At 33.8% G+C, this 26,967-nt stretch overlaps 3 protein-coding genes across 6 annotated transcripts; 1 reads left to right on the top strand and 2 right to left on the bottom strand.

Annotated features, from left to right (window-relative positions):
• Nucleotides 1-379: 379 nt before the first annotated feature.
• Nucleotides 380-8,703, bottom strand: LOC106152559 (1-acyl-sn-glycerol-3-phosphate acyltransferase delta). Of its 4 annotated transcripts, XR_015332246.1 has the most exons (10): nt 8,495-8,643; nt 8,032-8,238; nt 7,539-7,708; nt 7,197-7,364; nt 5,815-5,968; nt 5,418-5,523; nt 4,685-4,763; nt 4,328-4,526; nt 3,816-4,003; nt 380-3,428 (listed from the first exon to the last, which is right to left on the bottom strand). XR_015332246.1 is itself a non-coding variant. In XM_013526174.2 (9 exons), the coding sequence occupies exons 2-9, from the start codon at nt 8,207-8,209 to the stop codon at nt 3,912-3,914; spliced, it is 1,146 nt and encodes a 381-aa protein (XP_013381628.1). In that variant the 5' UTR covers nt 8,210-8,238; nt 8,558-8,703; the 3' UTR covers nt 380-3,911. The 4 variants fall into 4 exon arrangements, 3 of the variants coding, with proteins under 3 accessions (XP_013381628.1, XP_013381627.1, XP_013381629.1); XM_013526174.2 differs by having other exon boundaries at nt 380-4,003; nt 8,558-8,703; XM_013526173.2 differs by having other exon boundaries at nt 380-4,003.
• LOC106152557 (tyrosine--tRNA ligase, cytoplasmic-like) lies at nt 8,629-26,590 on the top strand. Its single transcript, XM_087002912.1, has 14 exons — nt 8,629-8,767; nt 11,501-11,579; nt 11,820-11,966; nt 12,185-12,360; nt 12,591-12,720; nt 14,347-14,427; nt 14,649-14,700; nt 15,002-15,184; nt 15,371-15,456; nt 15,906-16,038; nt 16,262-16,368; nt 24,509-24,708; nt 25,148-25,286; nt 25,541-26,590. The coding sequence occupies exons 2-14, from the start codon at nt 11,520-11,522 to the stop codon at nt 25,649-25,651; spliced, it is 1,605 nt and encodes a 534-aa protein (XP_086859038.1). The 5' UTR covers nt 8,629-8,767; nt 11,501-11,519; the 3' UTR covers nt 25,652-26,590.
• On the bottom strand, nt 16,556-19,913 carry LOC106152560 (uncharacterized). Its single transcript, XM_013526176.3, has 3 exons — nt 19,678-19,913; nt 17,557-18,033; nt 16,556-17,299 (listed from the first exon to the last, which is right to left on the bottom strand). The coding sequence occupies exons 2-3, from the start codon at nt 17,999-18,001 to the stop codon at nt 16,791-16,793; spliced, it is 954 nt and encodes a 317-aa protein (XP_013381630.1). The 5' UTR covers nt 18,002-18,033; nt 19,678-19,913; the 3' UTR covers nt 16,556-16,790.
• Nucleotides 26,591-26,967: the final 377 nt, after the last annotated feature.

Genomic DNA, 26,967 nt, shown 5'->3' with positions numbered 1-26,967 from the left:
AATTGAAAAGACTATATTTTATCAAAAAAAAAAAAAATTAATAACAGCGGAGAATAAGAGAGGATTGAAGGGCGATGAATAATATATATATATATTGTTTGTTCGTGAATTTACTCGTTAAGCAAGATACTCATAGAGATAGGAATGTTATTACCGTATTAAATCTCGGTTATGGGGAGGTAATCCTGTCTAATAAATCAAATATTCAGTACCACTGCAGTTGATTCTCTACAATACACAAGATCAGCAAAGAATATTTCTCATCCGTTCAGCATTAAACGTGCACAACCCACACCATGCCTTTTTGAGCGCATATGCAAAATATTCACACTTTTGCTCTGGTTTTATTAGTAATGTAAACTAAAATTGGAGCAGAAGATTTGATTTTTCCTTTTCGTGTTTATTCCACTATAACGCTGTACATAAATCGAAGCACTCATAAACAATTAGGAATTGGAAGCACCACTTCTATAACATGTTTAGCATATGAAATATCTTTTTGCAAGTGTCTTCCATTTTTTGTTAAATCTGCTACAGTACACAGCACATAATGAGCTTATGTGCTGCCCCTACTAGACTGACATAAATTATTCACTCAGATTGTTGTGAAACTTTGCCTACAGTGGATATATATATATATATATATATATATATATATATATATATATATATATATATATATATATATAAATGACACTACACTTTCTTCACTTTACTGGAATCACCAATTAGAACTTAAAGCATCTTGGAAAGAAATTCTCAATACATGATAATCCTCTCCCTGACATGAAAAACAACAATCATCTTCACCTTGAAACTTTTCTAAAGAAAATGTAAATAGATTCCATAAATTGGGCATTTCTCTTTGGCAATAAAGAAAATATAACGGCAGTTGCGAAACTGGTCTAGTCTATCATTATCATATTTAAAACAATACTAAAACAACAAATATGATAATCAGCGCACACTCATGAACTAAAAGGAAGTGCATATACCAGTACAAAGTAACCAATGTGCACACTCATATCATAATTCGGGCATCTAATATAGCCACAAGTTAATATACTTTAAAAGGAATGTTGTGTATAGCTTGAGCATTTTATTTAACTTTGATGTTAAGCTCTAAATGTAACATTTCAGGTATTATTAGTGGACATACATGTATGTGGCATGCAAGACACAAGGTACTAAATGAGGCAACTGATATCCTTACTTCACTGGTAACTGTAAATATTGTTAATAATGTTAAAATATAAATTCTTTATTGAGAAATGCTATCCATTATCATATTTAAGGAGAAAAACAGATATACAGATCATGCAACACACTCACTTGTAAATTATTTTTTAATCACAATGAGAACTGTCTCTCTCTTTTCCTCCAAGAGTTTCAGAAGACACTGTGGACTCAAGTCTCTACTATCAGCTTACTGGGAACAGCAGAGGCCGATGGTAGAGAGGTGAGTTTTCAGTGTTCAGTAACTTTGGGTGCTCTTTTTTTATTCCTACATAAGAATTGGTTTAATTGAACATCACATGATCAGGATGCTTTCCACCTAAAAAAAAACAAAACAAAAAAAAAAAAAAAAAACAAAAAACAGGTTGTCAATCAATTTTGTTGACATGTTTGGTGTCATCAACATTAGTTTCCTTGATTATTCCTTTGATTATAACTAGCATGTTCTCTTATTCTGGTCCTGCAAACTCGGATGTTTTGGCATGTAAACTTAAACTATTCAACTAACATTCTGGTTACCCTGTCTTTTGAAAGAACAGACCAATTACAACAGTAAATTCTTTGAATCAAATGACATAACTGTAATGTTTGTCAAGTTAAAAATGCACTGGAAGTTAATGCACTGATAAAATACCAACTGGCTTTTCTACTAAAAAAACATTTTTAAAATATACCAAAGTTTAGTTCAAAACTTTTATAAAATATAAAACTAAGACCACCAAATGCAGGAAGCTTACATATTGAGCTCTGCTACCACTGTGAAGTGTGCATATATCACAGCTGTGCTTCACCTGCTACCAGACAACATAATAAACATTAGTATCTATGAGGTATGCAACTGTTTACAATTACATATGCTTTTACTCTTTATGCATTTATGACAGCCTTACAGTCTAGTTAACTCTGTACAATGCAAAGCAAGCCATTGGAAGTAACCTAGAGATCACATTAAACATAGATAATCATATCCTCTTCATTTAAAATAGAGAAACATTCACTTAGTATTCAAAACACAGGATAGGATTCAGAGGTGATTAAGGGTTCACCAACTTTTGAAAAACAAGAGACCTCTATTTAGGGAGAGGGAAAACCCTCTCTGTTTGATTGGTGGGGTTTGTTTTCTTTGCATTGGATTTGATATCAGTCCAATCTGATTGCCATGGAATGCAGCAGATGAGATCCATTTAATGTGATACAGTGCAGCTGGATATATTTCTGTGTGCCAATTTGTAGGATTGCCATCTTACCTTTGCCATCAAATTATTTTTCTATTTCTATTTATCAAAGGCGATATCAACTTATCTGGCATAGCTAGTAAACATTCAAGTATAGCACCAAACAGTGATAGCCCTTACTGATAACAGTGTAGATGCCAAACATATCCATTCTGCCCAGATAAATACATGTATATATTCTCACAAGTATTATTTTCTTAACTCCATGCAACATGCAATTTCATTCTAAATAAATAAATTTTAGCACTAAATATGTTAATCAAACCAGCAGGCATAAAAAGCAATAATCAGTTACATGTGTATATCTGGATTCATTAGCCCAAGCTCCAGAGTACACTGTGGTCACTTTGGTAGTCTTTTAATGTCACCACTTAACTCACTTATACAATGACCTTTAACCAACCTAATGATGTCCATTTATCCACTTTATAAAAAAAAAGACAATCCCACTGTTTTCTTTTAACTGGCCTGCATACCCAAAGACAATGCATAATAGTTCCTCTTGGTTGTATTTGATGAAATAAAAGAATCTATTATTGTAATAAGTGCCACCTCTAAATAAAATCAAGGTATATACATGACCCAGGTAATAATAATTTGTATTTTTTTCACCCTATGTTAGGCATAAGATAACAGATCTTATAACGAAATAATAGCCAAACATTTGATAATGAAAACTTTTTTCAGACTAAGGAAGTTGATATCTAATTCCTTATTCAAACTAACTACAGAAAGTCTTTGGCAGAGGTTTAGGTTATTCTTATTGCACAGGTGCTTGGCCTATTACTTTGTGTAGAAACCTGGTGTCCAGATTATAGAGTAATAATTCATTATTTGGCATAGTTAACCTAATAAAACAATATTTTAAAAAGACTAAATGTAAAAAGCAGACTACTTGCCTGCCAGTTGCAAAGACCATCAACAAGAATCTGAAACTGAGGGTTGTATCTTTCTATGCTAAAAAAGAAAAATCAATTACATGATCTATTGGTCATCTAAATATACTTCTTAAGCATAAAACTTACCAATGGCACCAAAAGTCCATTAAAAAGTTCATTACTCAAATGGAAAAAAAACTGCAGGGATGTCATTGGGGTATTTTAAAGATGCCATTGTTATTTTTAAAAAAATAAAGGAATCATAGAAAACCTACCATAAATGGCTACACAATATATTTAATAATTATGGCAATACAAATTGATATTTAAAAATGGCAAAATTATCTCTGAAGTATTTGCTGTAGGCGAAAAGATATGCCAGAACCTTTTTATTCTACATAAACTATACTGACATCAAATATTTTCTTTTTTTAGTTCATGTATATTTGGGTAATGGGTCACATACCCAAAGAGTATATGAAAAGAACAGTAGCTCTTCAAACATGACAAAAATATCTGAGCATTCGGCATCATGTTATAGTACAGAAACAGCTGTAATTCATCATTGCTCTTTCTTCTCTTCATGCCTGTGCCCATATTTTGATCCCCTCTCAGTTTCAGTCACTGCAATCATCCACCTCACCATCACAGAGCCTACAGGAAGATACAGAACAGATATTTGTATATGAAAAACAGATACACTTCAAGTATGCATGTAAGACTGATATAGAGCACAATTCACTTATATAATTTAAAAAATAAAATTTAAAATAAACAAGTAAATGAAAATTAAAATAAACAAAAATATTATAATAAAAATTTAGGGTGAAAATATCCATCTTATTGCCAATGTTCTGAATGAATTATTTTTATAATTTATGGAACCTAAAATTAATAATTTCTAACTGTTATAGTGAAAGTGATTAAAGAATGGCAATGATTAACGGCAAGTGACTCGGTTTGCATACACACACATACCAAAGACAATCACCAGCACCACACAACCTGACACATAGATGGACCCTGACCACAGCACTTGGATCAGGTAGTAGATTAGAGGAACACCCAATGTTACTGCCCAGAACAACCACACTAACAGGTCCCAGGGTCTTTTGGGGATCTCTATCAAAGCACCATCAAAGTGGCCCTTTTTCAGGAAACCATCATAGAACTCATCCTGCAACAAACAAATGAATCTGCTGAAATGTTAAATGCTAGGAGATGAAAGATATTTTGGACAGGGATACCTATGAAAGGCATGCATGCAAAAACATAACCATGACTTATGACCTTGTTGTCAATATGAAGTTCTGAATTCACAAAATATTTTTGTACCTTTTCCTGATACAACTTATGAAGCCACGCTGAGCATTCTTCATCTGTGTCAGTTGGGATTTCCTCAAGAGTTATTCTCCTGTAATAATAAAAATTGTTATACCTCTTGTAGAATTTTAGGCCTTTGATTGGCCAGTTACCACAAAATATTCTGAATAATATTCTTGTGTTAAGTACAATGGTTCTGTAAGTGACATGACTGTGATATATTACTGCGGACTATTAGTTGACCTAGGTTAAAGAATTCTATCCCTCTGATTTCTCAGTTGTTTGAATAAAGATATTGCAGGATGATGCAACTTTGCATCAATGTTAAGTTGTTACACATGCATTGTTGGTTGCAACATTGATAAGTTAACAATGGGGAAGGGCATCAAAGGTAAATAGGAAATGACTTCAGGGAGATACCGGTAGACATGTACTTATTTAAAAACTTTAAGTTGTCTTTCTTCATACTGTGGTGGACAATTGACTTTACGCCAGAGTTTTATTTTCTCTTACTGGAAACAGTTCTTCGTAGTCCCCTCAGGACTGTGCACTATTTGTTAAATAATTCACAATCTAGTATTTCTAATTCCTTCCCTAGATATAATGTCATAAACAAACCAATTAAGTTTATCTTTGAATTCTTTGACATGATAACATGATACAATTTCTTTTTTCTTTCTAATGCCTAATATACATGTTGGACATAAACACCTTAAAATATTTTCAGCTGTTTTCCGATATTTACCTCACTTTGAGTTCAGCTTTAAATGTTTTTCCATTGACAACATTCATGAATGTTGGCTCATTTTCACTTTTTGTGATTCCCACTGTGCAATCATAAATAGCTGGAACTATAACGAGGCATAAAATATGTAACAAAAGCAGACAATCCACACAGACAATTCACTTCCACATTTGGACACATTTTAACAGGGGGATGTCTAATGAAAAAAGTACAGTTGACATTGAGCATTAGGGGAAAATATGGAAAAATCCACTGAGTGAGCATTACATGTCAAAAAATTGCCTTCTTAGCATTCAAGAGAATGAGATGTTAGTAGTTTAGGAAAACTGAAAAGACATTTGAAACTCAAACGAAATACATATTGAGAGATGGGGATAAAAGATGAGCACCATCTTACTTTTTCCTTTGAGTCCCTGCATAGTGAGTACAAACCCCTTGGTCCTGGGCAGGAGGTGGTGTTTCAGCTCAGGCAGACCCTTCTCTTTGGCCACCTTCATGCTTGCTTTGTGCTTGGCCTCTGTGAACCTGGTCCCTTCACAGAACATCAGGATCTAAAGAAAAGGTACATCAAAAGTTATACAGAATGATAAAACTTGTAATTTGAAGCACATTTCCAACTAAAATGTTGATTTACAGATAAATAAATACAATCTCAAAGTCATTAGATTTAAGAAGCATACAGTTAAAGCTAAGCATCAATTAAACAAATAAATTAACAAAACTAGGTCAAAATTATTACACCTGAGAAGCATACATAATACTGATGCAAGACACAGCAAATTTTAAATATCAAAGTTACATGTTTTCAACTGTAAAGAATTAAATTAATTTAAAAGATTATTAAATAAATTGTCTGCATTTTGATTTCCATATTTAATAAAAATTTATGATTTTGTTTACTCCTACAGAAAAATGATGTTTTTTTAAAATGACTGATTCATAATTAAGGTCTTTAAAGCCAGTCTAAATCGATAAAACTACAGTTTTCCTGAATCCAGATGCAAACACTGTCAGCACTGTTTTAGTAGCAGCCAGTCCTTTACTGCTATACCCATTCTGCATGCCCACATATCACATTGTTGCAGTACTAAGCATGAGATCCATGGTATGATCATGTATCAGCTCAAAAACAGTGCTACAGCAAAATGATGCTAGCATTGGCATCCAGTCTTTAAAAGTGCCCATGCACTACTGTCATTGTAATGCATGGAACTATGTCTAAAAATTATAAAACGGTAAACATACATTTAAAATCAAATTTGAAGTCATTGCAGCAATTAAAAAGGAAATTCAAAAAGCCTAATATATTTGACAGATATTCAAAATCAAAATCCACAAGCATTGCTTTAACAAATTGTCACAATTGGTGGATTGTCTGTGGTGTTGTGTCAAAAGTGAGATGATTTTGAATCTCATTTTCAAATGCTGTTTGCAAATAAAAGCTACTAACATGGCACATACATGTACATAACCATTTATCTACAGTGCATGCAATAACAAAAAACAGAATCACTGGGATAAAATTAATAAACTTAAGATTAACAAACAAAATATATGAAATGATGGAATCAATTATGAATGTTGAAAGTTTCACAGAAATCAAACATAAAAAACTTAAGTGGTGACATGTTAAAAGGAAAATATATGTGGGTTGGAAATTTAAAGAAAAATATATCAGGAAAAAAGTTTCAGTTGACACTCATTAAATTCCATCTTTAAGGTCAATATTGAGAGTAATTTGCAGGCACAGTACATAATGATTGTAAACAGATTGCTCACTGTCACCCAGTAGTTGACTGGAAATTCTGCCAGGTTTTTAATATCCCTAATGATGATCTTCCTGTCTTGTTCCCAGTTTCTTTTAAGGAAGACAGACTCTGTGAAATACCAAGACCAGCCCTGGATGGGGACAAACTTCAGCATTTCTTTGCCATATACTTTAGAACCCTGGGAATTTAAAAAAAATTAAATCAAATTAATTTAAGGAACATAATCATTGGAACCCTTTGTCTCCTAACATGTATGAGTGTAAAAAAAAGTTTTTTGCTGTTTTATCTTTGAGAACATTTTAGTATTCTTATTTTTGCTGGTTTATCTTAAAAACTGTTAAAGTACTCTTACACCCAGTATTCCCAGTCTCTCAGCTAAAAAATATCCCAACAACCAGTCTATATCATATTTGTGGTTCAAAATAATGATTGCATGCTCTTTCCCATAGTATTTCACATCCTCTGGATTTGTCTTCAGGACAATATCAGACCCAGACCACCACTGACCCAGAAATGTGTATTCTGAAAAGGAAAAAATATATGTTTTGAAGAAGGTCACTTCAAACATACTAAAATTGCTTTTTGCATGTGTATGATAACCGATTTTCACAATGTGAATCACATTAATAGACCAATGTTTAATGGAATGGAATAATCAATAAAATCTTCAGGCAAATGAACAGACAAACTCGTTTTTTTCCTGTTATTTGGTAAAAATGTGATCGTCTAAGCAACTGCTTATTTGGAAAAGATGCACCTAACTGAAATGATTTATGCATCTTTTTAGTTTTACTCAATAAATAATTACAAAAACTATTACAATATATTTTATTGATCATACTCACGTGACCATATCCAGTATGCTAGGTAACAGTTAACTTTTCGGTATATCGTTTTACTAAATGGCCAGATGATGAGGGTGCAAAACATAATACAGTTCACAATCAATCCAGACAAAATGAAGATATATCCCATCAAGAGATGTAGCACAAACCATGTCTTTATGGAAGCAAAAATCCCCATCTTGATTTTATGCCTTGAACTTGGAAGTCCTTAAAAATCAATCATCATTTATAGAAATGATTTTCTAACAGATGAATGTAAACTTAACATCATAATGTTTTGGTACTACGCCTTAATGTGAAAAAATCGTCTTTTAATCCATAAAAATTAAAATTTATACAGATTATTAGGCTTAAAGTTGACCAAAGAATGACCAATCTGTGACCACTGCAGTCATCGGATAATTTTTCATCCATTGCAAGTTTGCGTTTAGCAGAATGTGAAGAAATCAAAGAATAGACTCACACTGCTTATTTGAGGTTTGTAGCTTAATACCAAAAGAACAAGCATATAAAACCGGTAATATACCAGGGCGTTGTAGCTGTTGAATGAATCTGTAGCTGCAGGAAACACAAGCATTAGTGCGACAACAAGTACCCGTTGGTAGCAGTTTGGGGGCTCGTTCCAATTTCCGGTCTCGATATGAAGTAGTCTGCTGTAATCACATTGCAAGGCTGTCCCTAAGCAGATTTTCTTTCAAAAACGGGAACAAGTTACGAAAAACTAGACCCATATCAGGTGAGTGTTTAGGAATGTGTATCACATGTCTAATATAGAGGAATACTTGTGTCGTATTGCTATTATGTCTTTACGATCCACTTAGTTATCGTTTAACAAATCGGGAGTGTTGTGAACTTGTCCGTCATGCCGCTACATTCTTTGTTTATGACATGTCACGTTTGGCCTTATAGATGATTGTAACTGATCTGATCTACATCTGTAGACTAATTACGTTAACTGGGAATGCTTACAAAAATTGCGATTTTCATTTTCACTAAGATGTAGAATTGAACACGAATGGAAACTACCCGGTAATTTGTGATCCCATACAGTTGATTTATTGACTGTTGACACACGAGAGCTCTAGGCTGTCACCTTGATTGGTTGATGATTCTAATATCCGCGTAAAACAGAGCTTATTATATCACCCCAAACAACCATTTATATACAAAAAATCTGTTGACATATATACATTTGAGTAGTTTGTTTGGAAGGTCAGAATATGAAACTGAAGTAAGGCCTATGAAAATCAAAAATGGAATTAAATTAGTGGTAAAATTATGATAAGACTCTAGAGTGAGATGCTGTACTTTTTTTCAGATATTTGAAGGAATTGATACTTGAAGTCAGTTTGACGTTTAAAAATTTTAGTTTTTTTTAGAGTTATCAACCAATAAAGATGATTAAAGAAACAAAGAATGAACAGTTGTCAAATCATTGCATGTACAGTATTAGGGTTAAGGTGGACCACAATTACCAGAGATATAGCAGCTTTTCAAAGGTAGTCAGACAGAAGTCTGTGCATAGCTCTGTTGGTAAAAATTCAAAATCCCTTACACAGCAACCTACAGTATATCAGTTTGTCTGTATTCATGCTCTTTAACAGCTGTAACAAATATAAATTACCATTGATTGTTGAATTAAAGCCTGGTGGACTTTATATTACCTTTTGATATTATTAGTATCATGGTCATTGCCATAATATATATGTGAGATACTACACACTGCAACAATTGTGTATCATTTTCGAAATTCTGACCTTTTAGTTTCTCTCTTGTAAATTAGAAATAAAGTCTTTTAATATATCTTATTTCGCAAAAAGTTGGGAATGTTTTATGTTCAGAATCCTGGGTACATTTTTAGTCCACCTTCAGCAAGGTGACTAACTTCTAAATACCTGACTTATTCAATTGTCTGAAGCATTCTGATATATGGCATTTAGAATATTCATAAGCATGTTAAAAATCATCCACATAATCGTATTCAGTCGAGAATGATAGATAAGCATCTCATATCTAATATAATAACTTCATTTTTGAGGTTAATGGCACTATCCAGGAAGCAAATTGGAAAGCACTAGTCAAACTTCATACAATGATCCCCTTAGCCCATTTTTTATGTTGTAGTACATGCACTTTTTATTTTAAATATATCATTTGAAGGCTCATATAAAAATATTCTTTGTAGTAAACATGTACTAACTGACCCTTTGCATGTGGCACATAATCATGAGCTTAAGATGTAGCAGGGATAATCATTGTAGTATAGGACTTACCAAGTCGTTATCACTGTGTTATGTCCATGACTGCATGTGAATGAAGAATAAAATGTAATGCACCAAAGAACAACTTAATTTGGACATTGTGATACTGTGAAATTGGAAGTTATTGGCCCATGCCTTCGACCTAGACTTTAAATGTGGAATATACTAGGTACTACAACATAGAATACAAATGGGATATTTTTAAAATTAAAATGTCCCTGAAATTTCATGTCCATGGAAAATCTTCATCCGTGGACATATTAGTATACCGTTACATGTTAAACAACTGTTGATGCCTATGATTTAAGGTGTTCACTATCAGGCTAAAGAATCTCCTTAGAAAAGAGTGTATCTGTTGTGTATATTATTCTGAAATACAGTTGGGCGTGTTAATATAGAATTAATGTATCACTGTGGGCGTGAAAAGTTCCAGTCAAGAGATAAGTCAGGCATAAGGGTAGCTTGAAGGGTAATTTTTTAGGAGGAAATTGCATTTTAAATGAAAGGGCAGTCATTTTAAACTAAATCACCAGATTAAAAATAGACTAAACCATTGAATCATAGGGATGGGTTGAGCAACAATCTCTGAGAAGGATAAAGTAGTTTTATAAATGATGTGATGAACATCCACAAATATCCATATTCCATAACTTAATTGTATTTATAAAGTTTCAGTTCTGTTAAGAATCAGCTTTGTCATCAAACTCACTTCCTTCCCTTAATAGGGGGTTTTGCAATAATTACCTGATGCCTATACAGAAGAGCAACTCTTCGTCAGTACTAGTACCCACAAACAAAAACTCTTGGAACAAGTCTTGAGCACAGCATGACACACACCTTGTGCTGCCCCAACTTAAATCAGTGAAAAACAATTGGGCTATGGGAACTTCATAGATTTGGGATCAATATATTTAATTAATGCCAGCCAAGATGGAACTTCCTTATAAACTGAGAAGAGGTTTATTTGACCTTTATGTTATTCTTTAGTGGGCATTTCAAGTCCACTCCTCATTAAGGCAATCTCTTTGAGGTGTGGTTTGTCATTAAGTCTAGACAGTCAAGCATATGAGCATTTATCATAATAAAAGTATACTTAAATCTTCTCCCTTCACGGGGAAGTGCCATTATGAATGTAATGTATCTGTACTTCTAAAATTTGCTATATATTGAATATGAATTTTGTGAATAGTTTTGATTTTTCTTTGTAGCTATACAAATCATTCCACCATGGAAAATGGGACATTGTCCTTGGAGGACAAAGTGGAACTCATTTCAAGGAATTTACAAGTAAATAAATAATGCATGAATATTATTAAGGTGTCATATCCAAAGTGAAAATGATTTGAAACTCTTCCTTTTGAAATTAATCATGTATCTAAGTACTTTAAATTAACCAAATGTTGAATACAATTGTAAAAAAATCAAAATCGGTCTTTCTGTTTTTTTTTCCCTTTTGGTTTTCTGAAAAAAAAAAAATTTCCTAGTATAAAGATGGTATTTTAACCAAGTCTAATGTTTGAAATACAGGAAATCCTTGGAGAAGATCGAATGCGGGATGTACTGAAGGAAAGAAACTTAAAAGTTTACTGGGGCACAGCTACAACAGGAAAGCCCCATATTGCCTACTTTGTACCTATGTCTAAGATTGCTGATTTCCTCAAGGCTGGATGTGAGGTGGGTATTAAGCCACTGGTCACTTCATAATACATTTGGAGGGGGATGTTAAATGAATTTATGTTTTAATTTCAACTTTTTTTGTCAGCAATGAAGGTAACTTTGTGTGAACAGGTTTTTCATCAGTAGATACTATTTGATATCTATTTCCATTAGAATATTGATTCAGGCAGTATCTTCAAAAAATGACAAATGTCTATTCCTTTATATTTCTCAAGGTAACAATACTATTTGCTGACCTCCATGCATACTTGGACAACATGAAGGCCCCCTGGGATTTACTACAACTTAGGACTAAATATTATGAGGCTGCCATCAAAGCAATGCTAAAGTCCATAGGAGTGCCATTGGACAACCTCAAGTTTGTCAAGGGGACAGAGTATCAGTTAAGCAAGTAAGTTATTCTGAATCCAATCGGGAATGTGACAAGGTTTTGGATCTTTTGGATATAAAGAATTGATTCATTATCTGTACTTAATATTTATAAAAAGACTTTTGCTGATGGTGATTTGTGCCATTCATACGTGGCTTTAACACTGTATACAGTAGTCCCAATATTGGTGTTAAGGTGAGATCTGGTCGTGTGATCATAACAGTGATTGTGTTATAATTTGCCTTCAATAGGGAATACACACTTGACGTTTACAAATTGACCTCTCTGGTCACAGAGCATGATGCCAAGAAAGCTGGAGCTGAGGTGGTGAAGCAGGTTGAGCACCCTCTCCTCAGTGGCCTACTCTACCCAGGACTACAGGTAGGTCACTTAACACCTGGACACTGGCTTCATGCTGGCTTGCAAAATAATGTTTGACTTGCAAAAAAAGTGAAGTATTTATTCCCTCTTTGACAATTAATGTTTTTTTTATTTGATTTAATGCTTTAGCTTTCTTACTAAATCAGAATGTATATTGGAGTAAGCAGTTGTTTTGGGGAATGTATTGTCCAGGACTTGAAAAAGTTTTTAAAACATCAACTTCAAAAGAAGACAGTCATGTTCTCATAGTTAGTACACTCAATATCATGGCCTACAAAAAATGTTCACATTTGTCATGATATGTGCTTGTGGACTATAGCATGCACAGGTCCTTGCTCTAAGCTCTATCTCAATGAAAATATGGTCTTTAGACCCCATCTAACATTTATTTTAATCGGCCTAAACAAAAATATCCGAGTAAAACAAAATAGTGCCTGAGTTAACTTGATTTTACTTATTGTTGCACGTACATTAATAGCATTATTGATACAAATGAATAATAATAATACATACATACAAATTGGAAATTCCATATCATTAATTTGGAACATATTTACGGTAATGGCTCAATCATTTCTACCGGGGAAAATTGTGAATTTTGCTGATCCTGTATTTTTAAGTAAGAAATTCTTCAAATGAGAACATTCTTACTGAGTGTTAGCAACACAGTTGAAAATTAACCTACCTAAAAAGCTCTATTCTAAACGATAAAAGCGCCAAAATGCTACATTTTTTAGTTCAGAAGAGATTTTTTTTTTTTTTTTTTTTTTTGGTTGAGGATTTTCATTCTGGAGATTATTGTGGATTTGATGTAATTTTTTTTTTTTTTTTTTTTTTTTTTTTTGGTGGGGGGGGGGGGGGGGGGGCGGTTCGAAGGTGTTTGGCCTATTTTTTTTTCTGAATTAAGATGATGCCAGAGAAGGAACAGATCTAGAGCCCTGTTGACTCCAGTTTAGTTTGATGAAATTTATGATTTGTTTTGCTATCTTTTATACTAGATATATCATGCAAATAAATAAATTAAAGATGTCAGTAATTGATATTGCCTTGCAATGATAATGCAGTTATTTTTGTTTAACATGCAATGATAGTGCAGTTATTTTTATTTTGCGTACAAGATCATTTGCCATTAAACTGAGGTAAATCTTGCACACAAAACTGAAATTGCCATTTGTTAATAGGTGTTGAAACTTTTATTTTAAGTGACCCAATGATCTTTTGAAAAAATTACTGACATGAGTAATGGCCAATTTACATAATGTTCGTGAAATAGTGATTTAAACAATGAAATATAAATAAGGAACTTACAGCAAAAAAAAAAAAAAAGAAAAACTTTTAGCACTTTCCTCATGCCAAATTCCAATAAAATTGAATGTAGGTTTAATAGTAAAATTTGTTTAGTTACAGGATTTGACCAGGGTGGAGTAAGGGCAATTTCAAGGTATAAGATGCCTGTGGGCAAATGTGCAAACTATATTTATAAGCAGAAAATAGGTAAATGTAGACGGGGACAATTTTATATCATTATGGCAATTTTATTTACCTGCTTCAAGTGTTTTTTGGCTGTCAGATGTATGTTTTGATATCTGTGTTCCTTTTAAAAAATTCCCTTTTTCTTTATTACAGGGCTTGGATGAAGAGTATTTGGGAGTAGATGCACAGTTTGGAGGCGTAGACCAAAGAAAGATTTTTACATTTACTGAAAAGGTATAATTTTACAAATGTCTACAGGTGTTATTTAACACTGCTGTTCTATTTTTCGTTTTGCTTTGTTTCATTGTTTTTCTGAGGGATAATGTTGCCATATTTCACTTCATATTTTCAAGAGATTTGAGTGAACATTTGACATGATGTTAGCCTTGGGTCAGTCTGCCTAAAAACTATATTTCACTGTTTTTATTGGTGCTTATTCTCCATTTTACTTTCAGTACCTCCCTCAACTGGGATATAAAAAAAGAACACATTTAATGAACCCCATGGGTAAGTATTCCATTTATTTCTATATTTGATACTAATAATTTGATGAATAATGATAAGTGATTCTGCCAAATATAAGAACCATTGCAAGCTGGTATGGTTTTCACTATTTTTCAATTGTCTCTGTTTAGTTAAGTACTGGAATTCCGTGGTACCTTACTTCAATACTTGTTGTTCCCCCCCCCCCCCCCCCCAAAAAAAAAAAAAAAGGTAAATCTGTAAGTTACAAAATGATCAAATGGGTTGCCTGTGATAGGGTGTTTTAGTCAAATATCCATTTTAACATTGTTTTCTCTAAATATAGTGCCAGGATTAACAGGAGGTAAAATGAGTTCCTCTGAGGAGGATTCTAAGATTGACCTGCTGGACAGTGCAGCTCAGGTGAAGAAGAAACTGAAGAAGGCTTTTTGTGAACCAGGAAATGTCACAGACAATGGAGTGTTGGCCTTTGTCAAGCATGTGCTTTTACCACTGTCACACTCAAATGGTAGGCTTTTTTTTTCTTTTTTTTTGCTGTAAGAAAGGGCATCATAGAGAGTTGAATTTGTTGTTCTATTTGTAATAAGTTGTAAAAGAATTAAGCTTTGAAAATGGATAAATTGGCTTCAGCTTCAGTAGCTGGTACACTCACAGTAGAAATAGCTATACTTTAATGACTGTTTTATTCATTTAGAATTCACAATAGAAAGAAAGCCAGAGTTTGGTGGAAATGTTACCTTCACAAATTATGAAGATATTGAAGCTGCATTTGCCAGTGAGGTAAGATGTCAGCTTAACTTATATAGATACAGTGTCAGATAGAGTATGAAAGTAAATGTTTAAAGGTGTAGGGGGACTATGATTAGTGCAAAATAATCTTTGAAAATGTTTTGATCATGTTTTGTCACATTTACATTATATTAAATTATCATGTCAACTTCACCTTAATTTATTCATTCAAAACACTAATGAATGCATTTCCAGATCATTGTTTCAATTTTCCTAGTCCTGTCTGCATTCCATTGTCAACTGTAGCCTTAATAAGTTTTCAATAATTGAAACTTCACATCATAAGTCATCCCAAACTTGCCAATGCCTATCACTGCCATATAATATCAGAGAGGGAATGCATGCATATTATGAGTAATGCATGATGGTTGTAGTTGCAGAAGTGGTAACTGTTCACAAATCAATTGTTTTTTAGAAATTAGATAAAAATTTTCTTTTAGGAACTTCATCCTGGTGATCTCAAACTTGCTGTAGAAAAGTACTTAAACAAATTAATGGATCCAATCAGGAAGGAATTTGAAAGTCCAGAAATGAAAGCACTTGTCAGCAAAGCTTACCCAACAGGGAAAAACAGTAAGATTTTAACATAGTGCATTCATTTTTCTAGTAATATTTCACAACAATTTGGACACTTATTATCCCACTTTGATTGAAACCAGTCTTTATAAAACATACTATTTGGAACAGTGTTTGACAAAATATTTTATCTTCTTTTTCCCATCATACTCCCTTCTTTTCCCAGATTTCTGTCTCTGTTAGATAAAAAAATTTAACATGGATTTATTGTTCATCCCAGCACCTGGCAAAAAGGGGGCAGCAGCAGCTAATGGACCCTCAGGGGATGATGAGGTAGTTCCTTCCAGACTGGACATGAGAGTAGGGAAGATCTTATCCGTAGATAAGGTAACAGTTTTTTTGGATTAAGATAATAAATTTTTTTTTTTTATCCTATGGGGTTTAAATTGCTGGTATGTTTGGGAAAAAGGAAATGAGACAAATGTATTAATGTTATATGAAATAAAGAGTACAGTGCTCTTGCTATGGCTTATTTGTCTGAAGAGCTTGCATTCATATATAAGAACAGCCAGTGTGTGCTATATAAAAACAACAGTTTCAGATTTATTTGTTTTAAAGGCATGAATACAGTGGATGTAATAACAGATTGAGCAAATTATGAAGCAACTATAAAACACCATATTGTCAAATTGAATATTTTATATAAAATTGATACTGTTGTTGAAATATTTCAACAGTAACGTAGTACATATTATGTAATAGTTGTAATGAAGTGTTCTTCTATGCTTATTTTCTTATTTCGGCCACACTTAATTATTAATGACTAAGTAGTCGTAGCCAGTGCCCTCTAAATCTTGGTACAGCAGATATCCAGAGAATGATGTGTAATGCTCATTGATGTCATTCCTCAGTCCTCCATTCAGTTCAATCCAGACTTTTTCCCCCTTCACCAAGTGCAGTATCCCAGAGTTTGTCCCCATTCCATGCTGGCATGTCCCACAGGATCCAGTGCCAAATGCAGTCAGCATTGTCTCCTTGTTCTTCATTAAAGACAAAAACATTGTCTGTCCTGTGTAGGTTAACCCAGAGAAGGTAAAGAAATATGTCCCACTAACTGGTGCACTGAAGATCCCTGTGCGAGAGTTATAACCCTTCCCAAGGTTGGTCAAGACTTGGTCAAAGGGGACAATGACGGGGTTAGAGGGCTGACCACTCCCTGGGCCAGGGATGGAGTTGACCAGCTTGGCACAGAAGGCTACCTGTAGTGCATTTTGTATTGGCCTGGAGTTTCCAGGCTCTCCCTTTATTCCTGGAAGTCCTAGAATGAATCACAATGAAACAAACAAAGTTATTGTAGGATACATGATATCAAATAATGATCTTCATTGTCAGACAGGAAGTTCTCTGTAAGATGAGTTACATGTTTTAAGAACAGTATTTTGGTCTTGCATATTTCATATTATATGTCATATACTAAGACTCTCACTGTAGAAGACTGCAGAAAGTGATGACCAATACATTTTCTAAAATCTTATTCATTCATTACAAAATGCCCTCTTTTTTAGGAATATCTACCTATTGGTCCCTGCTCTCCTTTTTGTCCTTGTCTACCCCATCCTCCACGCTCTCCTTTCTCTCCCATGTTGCCTTTCTTACCAAGGAACCCCTCTGGTCCCCTGGGTCCTTCAAACCCCCTTGGTCCTGGGTCTCCTCTATCACCCTTCTCTCCTGGGAGACCAGCTATTTTCTCACAGTCCCCAGCTTCTCCTTTTTGTCCTGTCATTCCATGGTTTCCTGGAATGCCTGGATTCCCTGGAATCCCGGGTGGTCCATGTATGCCTGGTTGTCCCTGTGGGCCAGAAGGACCCTGGAGGCAGTTACATGTCCCCTCATTGCCTCCTCGTGGGATAGTGTTAGGGTAGGGAATGCCTTGTTGTCCCAAGGCAATTGTGAACAGTGCACATTGCAGTAGTTGCACCAGGAGTGTGATCTGTGCTAGTTTCCTCACTAGTGAGAACATCCTGCTACTGGTTCAATCAGGCACTTAAGCAGCTGGAAAAAGGCCAAAAAAGTGCAAGGAAATGGTTTGTTGAAGTTTTTGCAAAGTTTTTTTTTACAGCTTGACAAATTGAATGTGAATTCCATATAACCTGTTTGACATTTAATGTTTGACTTTTGCCAGCACATCTGAAATTGTCGTCCTTGATGGTTTATTATGTAAAGATGGCAATACCAATGTCTGGTGTTTAGCCAAAATATCAAAGGACATGGGAAATAGTTTTTTCCTCTCACATTGCAATTTACATTGAAAGTATCTGTAATTTTGTTTGTGCCAAATCTTGGCTTTTCTTGTGAAGGTCTATCTAATCAGAGAAACAAACTAAAAGATCCCTTGCTTTTTAGTGTCAGCATAACATTAGAAACACTTTTTCAGTAGCCATCTGAGCCTGTAGATCTCAAGAGCCCCTGGCTTGGCAGTAGAATCATCAGCCTGGGGCCATAACACCTCTAGTTATTTTGAATTATGTAAGCCAGTTTTGGTACTGAATTCAAGTTTTTTTTTTGTTTTTTTTTTTTTTGAGAAAATAATTTAGAACAGCCCTCGTCATTATTAACTTTTTCTTTGTCAAATTGTGGCATTTGGTATAATACTAATTGGTTAAAGCATTGGTTTGCAAGCAACAACTTTAAAAACTTTGTGTTAGAAAAATTGTATTGATTTGAACATTGATCTGTGCTCTTTTGTAATGCTGGTTCATTAAAAAAGAGTACAAGTGCTCACATATACAGTCTTGCTGTTGAGATATTTAGGGGGTAGCGGCTTGACTTATATAATGTCCTTCATCAGCCAGTCTGAATGGCTTTAGTATTCACAAAAATAAAAAATGAAATAAAATGAATAAGGAAATGAAAAAAAAAACATTATCCTTTAAGAATTAACCTCTTCCGGGCTGACCCCATTAATAGTTGAATCAAGTATAAGATGAGAGCAGAAACTTTTGAAATAAATTGAATTGAATGGAGTAAGCTGGCGTCTTACATTTGACATTGATATCTATGTCTATAAAAGTTCCTCTGCCTGAATAGAGCATTAAATTCTCTATGCCTTTCAGGCTTTATAAATATGGGCTCCAGCAATCAGTTTTTCCTGTTTATCTTCAGCTCAATCTCTTTGAAAGTGGCTAAGCATGGTGACCCATTCAGCCATCTCACTGAACTGCTTCTTTCATCTGTCTCTGCACTGGTGATCAAGGAATTTTTACTTATACTGAATTTTATCCACTTTGGTGTAACCAAAATTTTTTTTATATATTTATATTTGGCAGTCTTGAATTTTTTCCTTTTATCATTTCATCTTAACTGGATATTAATTTGTGTCGAAAAAGATTTCTATTTGAGACTTCAAATTTATAAAAGTACTACAGGTTGATAAGATTAAGTAACCCATGTTTTTATCTTTGAATGTTTTCTTTTTACTTTTTGAAAAGTTTTGAATGGTCACTTCAAGTAAAAAGAAAAATAGGACATTTCATGATTGAACAGTTTGATGCAGGTATAACAATGTTATGAAAGCAGAGAATATCGCATGTGGAAAGGAATGACAAATGAAGAAATTTAAAACCAAACTGAACAGCTAAACAAAAACAAGGGAGAAAAACATTGTTTGAATTTAAATTACAAATAGTGGCACTATACCTCTCTCCAGTGGAAGCTTTTGAATTTTGTCCAGCTTTCCCAACAAGGCACACCAGTTTTCATGAAGGTCTTTCAGACAGGTCTAAAATCCATGTAAATATTCTGAAATCTTTGGAACTGCTTCTCTCTTTGAAAATGTTTTCTAAGAGCAATTAAGAATTTAAATTGAAACTATTTTTCTTCTTAATGTCTTGTACAGGACTTAAACATGGAGAATGTTCAGTCATTCTCTTTAGAATCTTTTTATACATCCTCTGCATTTTGATTGGCAGTTTGGATTTGCATAATATTATAGGTTTCCAGATTCTAGCCTACGTTATTGGATTGAATATAACCTATGTTGTTTGTGTAATGGTGTATACTTTTAAGCTATAGGTAGTTGAAAGACAAACATTTACTTAAATTTTCTTAATGGTATAGATGACAATATGAATTATCAAATGCTTAAATTAATTCATGTTGAGTTTTTTTTTTTAACTGTTTGCCTCCTAGCTGGTTAGAGTCACATTTCAGTATCAGTTAAAGTGGTGGCAGAGCATGTTCTTTTACTTAATTACCAAGGCCTCTCAGCAAGGACAGTGGAGAACAGCCATTAAAAGCTTTGTTTTACCACCAGGAAAGGCCATAGAATATACAGAATATACACACTATTTGAACAATTTACTTTGAAGGTCTTTATTTGTGGCCAGCATATTAATTTCAAATATATGGCTGTGAGTGCTAATGTTCTGCAGTAGCTGTGCAAAAGATTAAAAACTTGTAATCCACAGTTGCCTTCTATAGTATGATTACATATAATTGAACTTAAGCAATGCTATATGATTTATACATGTGTATGTCTGTTGAAGTCAATGAGATTCTTGGGATTGGATTTTTTTTTTTTACAATGGTCACCAAATATTGTTGTTAAAATACTCTTTATCTTGATATTGGTATTTCAGGTGGTATTTCACATTGGTCTATGAAGATCTTGCTAAAATGTATAGCTTGTGCTACAGAAAATGAAAAATATTTTTATGCAACTTTTTAAGCTTAAACACAACACACACACACACACACACACACTAATCTGCTGCATTTAATCGTGAATTCAAGTAGTAGAATTCTGTTCAAGTATTTTGAAATAGATACACATTTGCACTCAAATACTCTGTTGTAGGATCAAGGTAACTTTATTCGATGTATGAGAGCACTTTGACTAGAGGCCGTGACATCTTGTACTGGGAGAGCAATCTTGTTATTCCACACCATTAAAATCAGACCTGCCAGCCTCTTCAAATAAAACATATCTTTTCTGGCAGAATACAAATTGTCTCCTCATATGATATACGAAATAGTTTTACTTATACCAAAAAGAAAAGTATTTTTTTGCAATGATGGTGAAATTTGCAGTTTACAAGGGCCCAGAAAATTAACTCAGTTGCCAGTGGTGAATTTGGCATGCAAAAAAAAAAAAAAAAAAAAAAAAAAAAAGTTGTGAAATGGGCTTAGGTGAATTTAATGACAAATGAGATGTGTCCTTATCATGTGAGAGGAAGCAAATGCCTCTGTTTGGTAACTGAACCATTCAACACCCTCAGAAATTAATAAGACAGTTGTCAAACCTCGGCATCTCCTCAATGACTCTGCTAACAGAAACCGTATGGCATAGGAGATCACAGAGAATTTCCAACAGTTTTCATATAACAATTATAGCAGTTATAGTAAAGATGCTATGTTAGCACATTCCTGTTCACAATTTACTCTCCATGCCGTCCATTTAACAAGTCTCCTGCTGTATTTTTAGTTTGTTGTAAGGCAGACACTGCTATCAAAGCCACATATTAAGGTTTTTTATGCCACCAATCATTTATTTCATACAAAAAACAATCCTAGACCAATACATTTGATGGAAATTTTCTTATTAGTTTGTTTTTATCAGCCTTGGGTGTAGCATTATTAGGAAAAGTCATTTGGTAAATTGAGCAATTAGGTTTAACCCCAGGAAACCCATGTTCGACATTAAATCAGACCGTATCAACTGTAGCATTTGGAGTCAGCAAGGGTCTAAACATGTTTAGAACTGTGTTGAGCCCCAAGGCAGAGTCTGATCAGTTCCATGTCTGCCTGGGACTTTGTATGAGTTGTCTATGATTACAAGCTGTGTCATTTGGCAGCATATTCAACAACAACAGCTGCTGGGGACAACTTTGGTTGTTCTTATTCAAGTCACAAGTAGAAATTCTTTTGTGAACCTAATGCCTTGAGATTTGAATTTCAGTGCATATTTACCAAAAACAAATAGATGTCACATTGTGCAATGGCTAAAATATAGGGTATGGTAAATTCTCACTGAATTTGAATGATTACTTATATCAAGAAATTTGATTCTGATTTATATAAAAAAAATAAACTTGATGGCTTGAAACTGTCAAACTCTGCCACTGCCTGGTCCCAATATTTACCCATCTTAAAGTGAATTGTTGAATTGTCAGTGAATGGCAGTTTGATACCCAATAGTGGTGTATGTTAGGGCTGGACTTGTTTGTGACACTTGCTGCCAAACTTAACAGTGTTGGCACAGGTAGTATAGTTTCTTTCAGCGTGAACTTCTGTCCTTTCCTGAGGGTATTGGTGATGTGAAAGGCATGGACGAGGGCCATTCATGTGTCTTTTTTTTGTTTGTTTTGCTAATCTTAGATTTTATAGCTAATTTTATAGCTAAACATAACTGGAGTTGAATTTAGAGTTAAATACTTGTGCAAGATTTTTTTCATCTTTAATTGCATTAACTCCCTCTTTGTTGGACAGATTCGTACCAGCAGTGAAAGTGCACTGTTTAATTGGAAAGGTTTTTCCTGTGCACTGGGGGGCATTTTTGTGGCATTTTTTCTTGATTAAATAGGTATTGAAAGTAGTAATTAGTTTTGATATGAAATAATTTTACTGAAGTTTCAGAGTTAATATACGTTGCATCTTAGCGTGAATACAATTTTACACTTTTTTCTTTTCATTCATCAGACTTAATCTATAAGGTTTGAATATTTGGCCTGTGTTTTAAAGAAAAACACTGAAGTTCTTTTGAAAAAAAATTGAGATCAAATTTTCGTTACAAGTCTTGATAATTGTCTTAGAAGCTGAACAAAATTAAAGTAGTATGAAAAGATGGGGCCATATAAGCTGCAAAGAAACAAAGACATTGGTAATTGAAAATTTGTCAGTTTAGTAAATAATTTAACTCACTATTGATATTTCTTAAAAAGAGTTTCATAATTAATTATACCAATATATATGCTTTCAGGCTACGCCTAATGATCCAACTTGCTAATTTTTTTCCCTCTGAAATGAAGAAAATAATGCCATTTGATCTTATCTTTACAGTGAGATCACTTGAAAAGAGATCTGGATGACTATAACAAATTATAATACATTTACATTTTAATGAACGTGCAATAATGTGGTTCATTATTATTATAATTATTATTGAACAAAACACTTATTTTCCCCATCCTCATTCAAAGTTTTTTTTGTTTTTTTTTACATTATCAGAAGTAGTTTTTCTGATATTGGGAAATGTTATAAGTATATTTTTTCAGAATTTATGAGGAATAGCTTTTTTTAATGTGCTGTGGATGACTTATCACCGTAGCAAATGGATCGGTGAAGGCGCCAGTGATAATTAATTTTCAGCACTAGGTTCTATCATAAAAAACTCTTATTTCTTGCATCTGCTGTTGACAAGATCTTATGCCCGTGAGCAATAAAACACCTTTCCCTGTCATCCATCTGTGGTGATATTTTGGCTCTCACATCCCCTTCCTCTGTAAACATCACTTAATAGGGAAAGTACAGACCAGCAGTTCACACACATGCTTAGAGACATGCATACCCACGCACGAGTCGTGTGGATGCATGCATTTCAGACAAGTGCCTCTTGAGGACAACTGGTTTCCTTTTACAACTACACAGAATATGCAACTTGTGTGAATTCCTTTGCTGGTCTAATTAATGCTCCAATTAGTGTAGTAACCCCCACGAAGGATGTTTAGCTCCTTAAGTCAACCCAAGCAGTACCTGAAGTGACAGCAGCCATCCTAACCACTTGAAACCTAAATACTAAAATGGGTTTGGCAGTTGCTGTCTGATGATTGCAGAGGCAGATTAGCCTGAAATTTGCAACTTATTTCAGGTCAAGTGATTTGTTACTTTTGGGATGCAAAAACAGATGTTAAGTGAAAAAGCTGTGCTTGTATTCTGAATAAAAAAAATGTTGACTTATTAAGGGCAGATTGTCAGTTGAGTCAAACTAGAGCTCTTAGTTGAAAAAAGTTTTGATCTTTTACAGAAGTTTAGTCAGGTTTCAAGTATTATCCTTTTTTGTTTCTTTTTTGTTGGGATTGGTTTAGAGTTTGTCTGTTAGAATTAATTTTCTACTATGTGCTTCCATACTCAATATGCTTTTTAAAATATTGAAACAAATTGTTGAAATAATTAATTTGGCAAAATAAAATTATAGTAATGCTTCACTTACAATGTTCCAAATTAGTTCTCTGGAAAATGGTTTTATTGAAAAATGAAAAAAAAAAAAATTCTCAGCAGACCATTACTTTTCCAACTGTCTGAAACATGTCACACACTGGTATTCTTATATAAAGTGATTGTTGATGTAAATGGACCTTTTTAGTCAGTCATCCTTAAATACACTCACAGATGATGGTCAGTTGAAATATCTGCTCTTTTCTGTATGACATCAATTAATATCAGTAAGGAGAGTGGTTACATGTCTTTTATTAAATTTTAATAAAAAATACTAAGGACTTGTATTAATGGCACGCCCTCTTACTATTTTCAGCACCCTGATGCAGAGTCCCTGTATGTGCAGACTGTTGATGTGGGTGAAGACAAGCCCAGGACTGTAGTGAGTGGGCTGGCTGGTTTAGTACCAATGGAAGAACTACAAGGCAGGCTAGGGGTGTTCTTGTGTAACCTCAAGCCAGTGAAGATGAGAGGTGTGGAGTCTCAGGCCATGCTGATGTGTGCATCAAAAACAGTGTAAGTGCTGATTGGGTAGTGCTCTAGAATTTAAAAAAAAAAAGAAAAAGAGAAAAAAAACATCCAGATAAAGCTCTAGAGTACTTATGTCAAGGTATCTGCAAACATCTGTTAAACATGGACTTTTCACTGGTAGTTTTTTCTTATCTAGGAATGTAACATTGGTCAATTTTATGGTTTAAACTAGCCAGGCATTACTGTTAAGGTCAAAAGTAATGAAGCATATGATGAAAAAGTTTCCGATTTCTCCAACATCCTGAACTTTGTAATAATGCTTTGGCCTTCTGCTTGTGATGTCCTTACATTGTGAGCAGGTTATCATTTGTCTATATTCTACTCATCTTTATGTTTTTTATTTGCTTCTACAATACATGAAACTGTGTCATCTTTTTGAGAATTGTCATGTTGATAGTGTATATATAAATGTATTTTCTTGCAGTGGAGACAGCAAGGTAGTTGAGCCTTTAGATCCTTCAAGCAATGATGTGCCAGGAAACAGGGTGTTCTTTGAGGAGCACAAATCTGGTAAACCTGACGAGGAACTTAAACCCAAGAAGAAAATCTGGGAGAAGCTACAGGTTATTGAAATTACTGTATTTCTTGTAATCCACCCTCTTTCTTTGTCTTTAATTGACATTCAATTTTTTTTGCTATAAAATTGATAAATATGCACTTTCTCCTCAAGGTGTACTTTTCCTCATATATAAATGATCGATGCTAAACATGAAAGTATGATCGATTTCTGTATGATGCCTTTCTTTCTCCCTCTCTTTCTGAAAAGGCTTTACTATAGTTTTAACTTTAAAAACTTTACAATTTTGTGGTTTTCCAGGCGGACATGAGGGTCAATCAGGAGTGTATAGGGGAGTGGCAAAGCAGTTTACTAATGACAGAACTAGGGCCTGTGAAGTGCAAGTCACTAAAGGGAGTTCCAATTAAGTAGACATCAGAATAATTTGACAATGAACCTAAGTGGCAGAATATATGTATTATAATTATGTATATTTATATGTATACTTTATTTTGGTTCTTATAAAAACATAAAAAATCACATCTCTTGTATTTCATTTGAAGAAAGTTAGTTGCTGAACAATCATGTAAACAATAATACACATTATTTATTTGTTGCAATGTACTTTCTACTGTAAGTTGACGAATGTGACAGTGCACAAACCTAGCAAGTTTGCTTTTTTTTTGTCTGAGAAATGTTTTTCTTTCCAACTCTTCTGTGTGAAGTCCTGCATACCAATGATGCCAAAGTTTGAATATTTATCAAGGCAGCAACAGAAATAATGCACTCAATGCTGCTAGCTCATAACAAATGATTTTGATTTTTTTTTGTTTTATTTTATTATGTTAGTTGAATATTTTCTTTATTGTAAACACATAAGTTGTTAACTGTTTCCTTTGGCACCCAAACACCTATTAAAGTACTGAAATATGTGTACACAATTGTAGGCATTTCCGTTATGTCATACTTTTAAAACATTAAGATAAAATGAGGATAGAGATTTGGATCTGTAAAAGTTGGGATTATGTGTGGGGCCTGTTTCACAATTGTACTGAAATTTAAGTAAGGAACCTTAGAGTAAATTACGATTGTTTTGACATGGATTTTTACTCTCAGTGGTGACAGAAATATGTATTTCAACTATTTATTAAGGGTCACATGCTCTTGTAGAGTTGATTTTCAATTTCAATAGTCCAAGCTAAGCTCATGATTTTGTGAAAATTTTAATATTTGTGAGGGTTTGCAAATGATGTTGCTTATCGTGGAGACTCGCTCTTATACACATGATAAATCTAGCAAGCAGTTTACATTACTTATAATGACTATTGAAATTTTTTTTTGATTATAAATAAATATTATCTCTGCTGTCTGTATTTGCCTTTTAGTTTCTATGAACATTTTATCATCTTGCTCAGATTTAATTTCATAACAATCCTGCTGAATTTGTAGCAGCAGCATTTTGTGTTTAACATGTGATTTACAATTTTGATTCCACCCCCACTTCACAAGGCAGCTCACAACTTCATAAATGAAATTATGAAACCATAGAAATATCAGGACAATGATAATGGCCAGGATGCTATATTAGTGGCTGATAGGTTGAAACGTTTTTGTTGAGAATGAATGTGCGTAATTCTGTGTTACATAATTGATTGTGCATTCTGATGACTTTAATATGTAATGGCCATTTTTCAACTGTATAGCCTTACTAGCTGTATATTTATTACTAAATTTACCTTTAAGCGCAG

This window comes from Lingula anatina, chromosome 1, assembly GCF_051362555.1.
Source record: "Lingula anatina isolate TDL-2025a chromosome 1, LinAna3.0, whole genome shotgun sequence".
Lineage (NCBI taxonomy): Eukaryota > Metazoa > Brachiopoda > Lingulata > Lingulida > Lingulidae > Lingula > Lingula anatina.
The sequence above is the reverse complement of the archived record's forward strand: the minus strand, read 5'-3'. Positions and strand labels throughout refer to the sequence as shown.

What these genes read in the sequence shown, in the direction of transcription:
- LOC106152559 (XM_013526174.2), bottom strand. Translation starts at nt 8,209, where the DNA reads ATGGGGATTTTTGCTTCCATAAAGACATGGTTTGTGCTACATCTCTTG. An exon ending in AGAGACTGGGAATACTGGGT is followed by an intron (nt 7,365 to 7,538) that starts GTAAGAGTACTT and finishes TTAAATTCCCAG; the next exon opens with GGTTCTAAAGTATATGGCAA. An exon ending in ATAAGTTGTATCAGGAAAAG is followed by an intron (nt 4,527 to 4,684) that starts GTACAAAAATAT and finishes TGTTTGTTGCAG; the next exon opens with GATGAGTTCTATGATGGTTT.
- LOC106152557 (XM_087002912.1), top strand. Translation starts at nt 11,520, where the DNA reads ATGGAAAATGGGACATTGTCCTTGGAGGACAAAGTGGAACTCATTTCA. An exon ending in TTTTTACATTTACTGAAAAG is followed by an intron (nt 14,428 to 14,648) that starts GTATAATTTTAC and finishes TTTTACTTTCAG; the next exon opens with TACCTCCCTCAACTGGGATA. An exon ending in AAATCTGGGAGAAGCTACAG is followed by an intron (nt 25,287 to 25,540) that starts GTTATTGAAATT and finishes GTGGTTTTCCAG; the next exon opens with GCGGACATGAGGGTCAATCA.
- LOC106152560 (XM_013526176.3), bottom strand. Translation starts at nt 18,001, where the DNA reads ATGTTCTCACTAGTGAGGAAACTAGCACAGATCACACTCCTGGTGCAA. An exon ending in AGGAGAGCAGGGACCAATAG is followed by an intron (nt 17,300 to 17,556) that starts GTAGATATTCCT and finishes GATTCATTCTAG; the next exon opens with GACTTCCAGGAATAAAGGGA.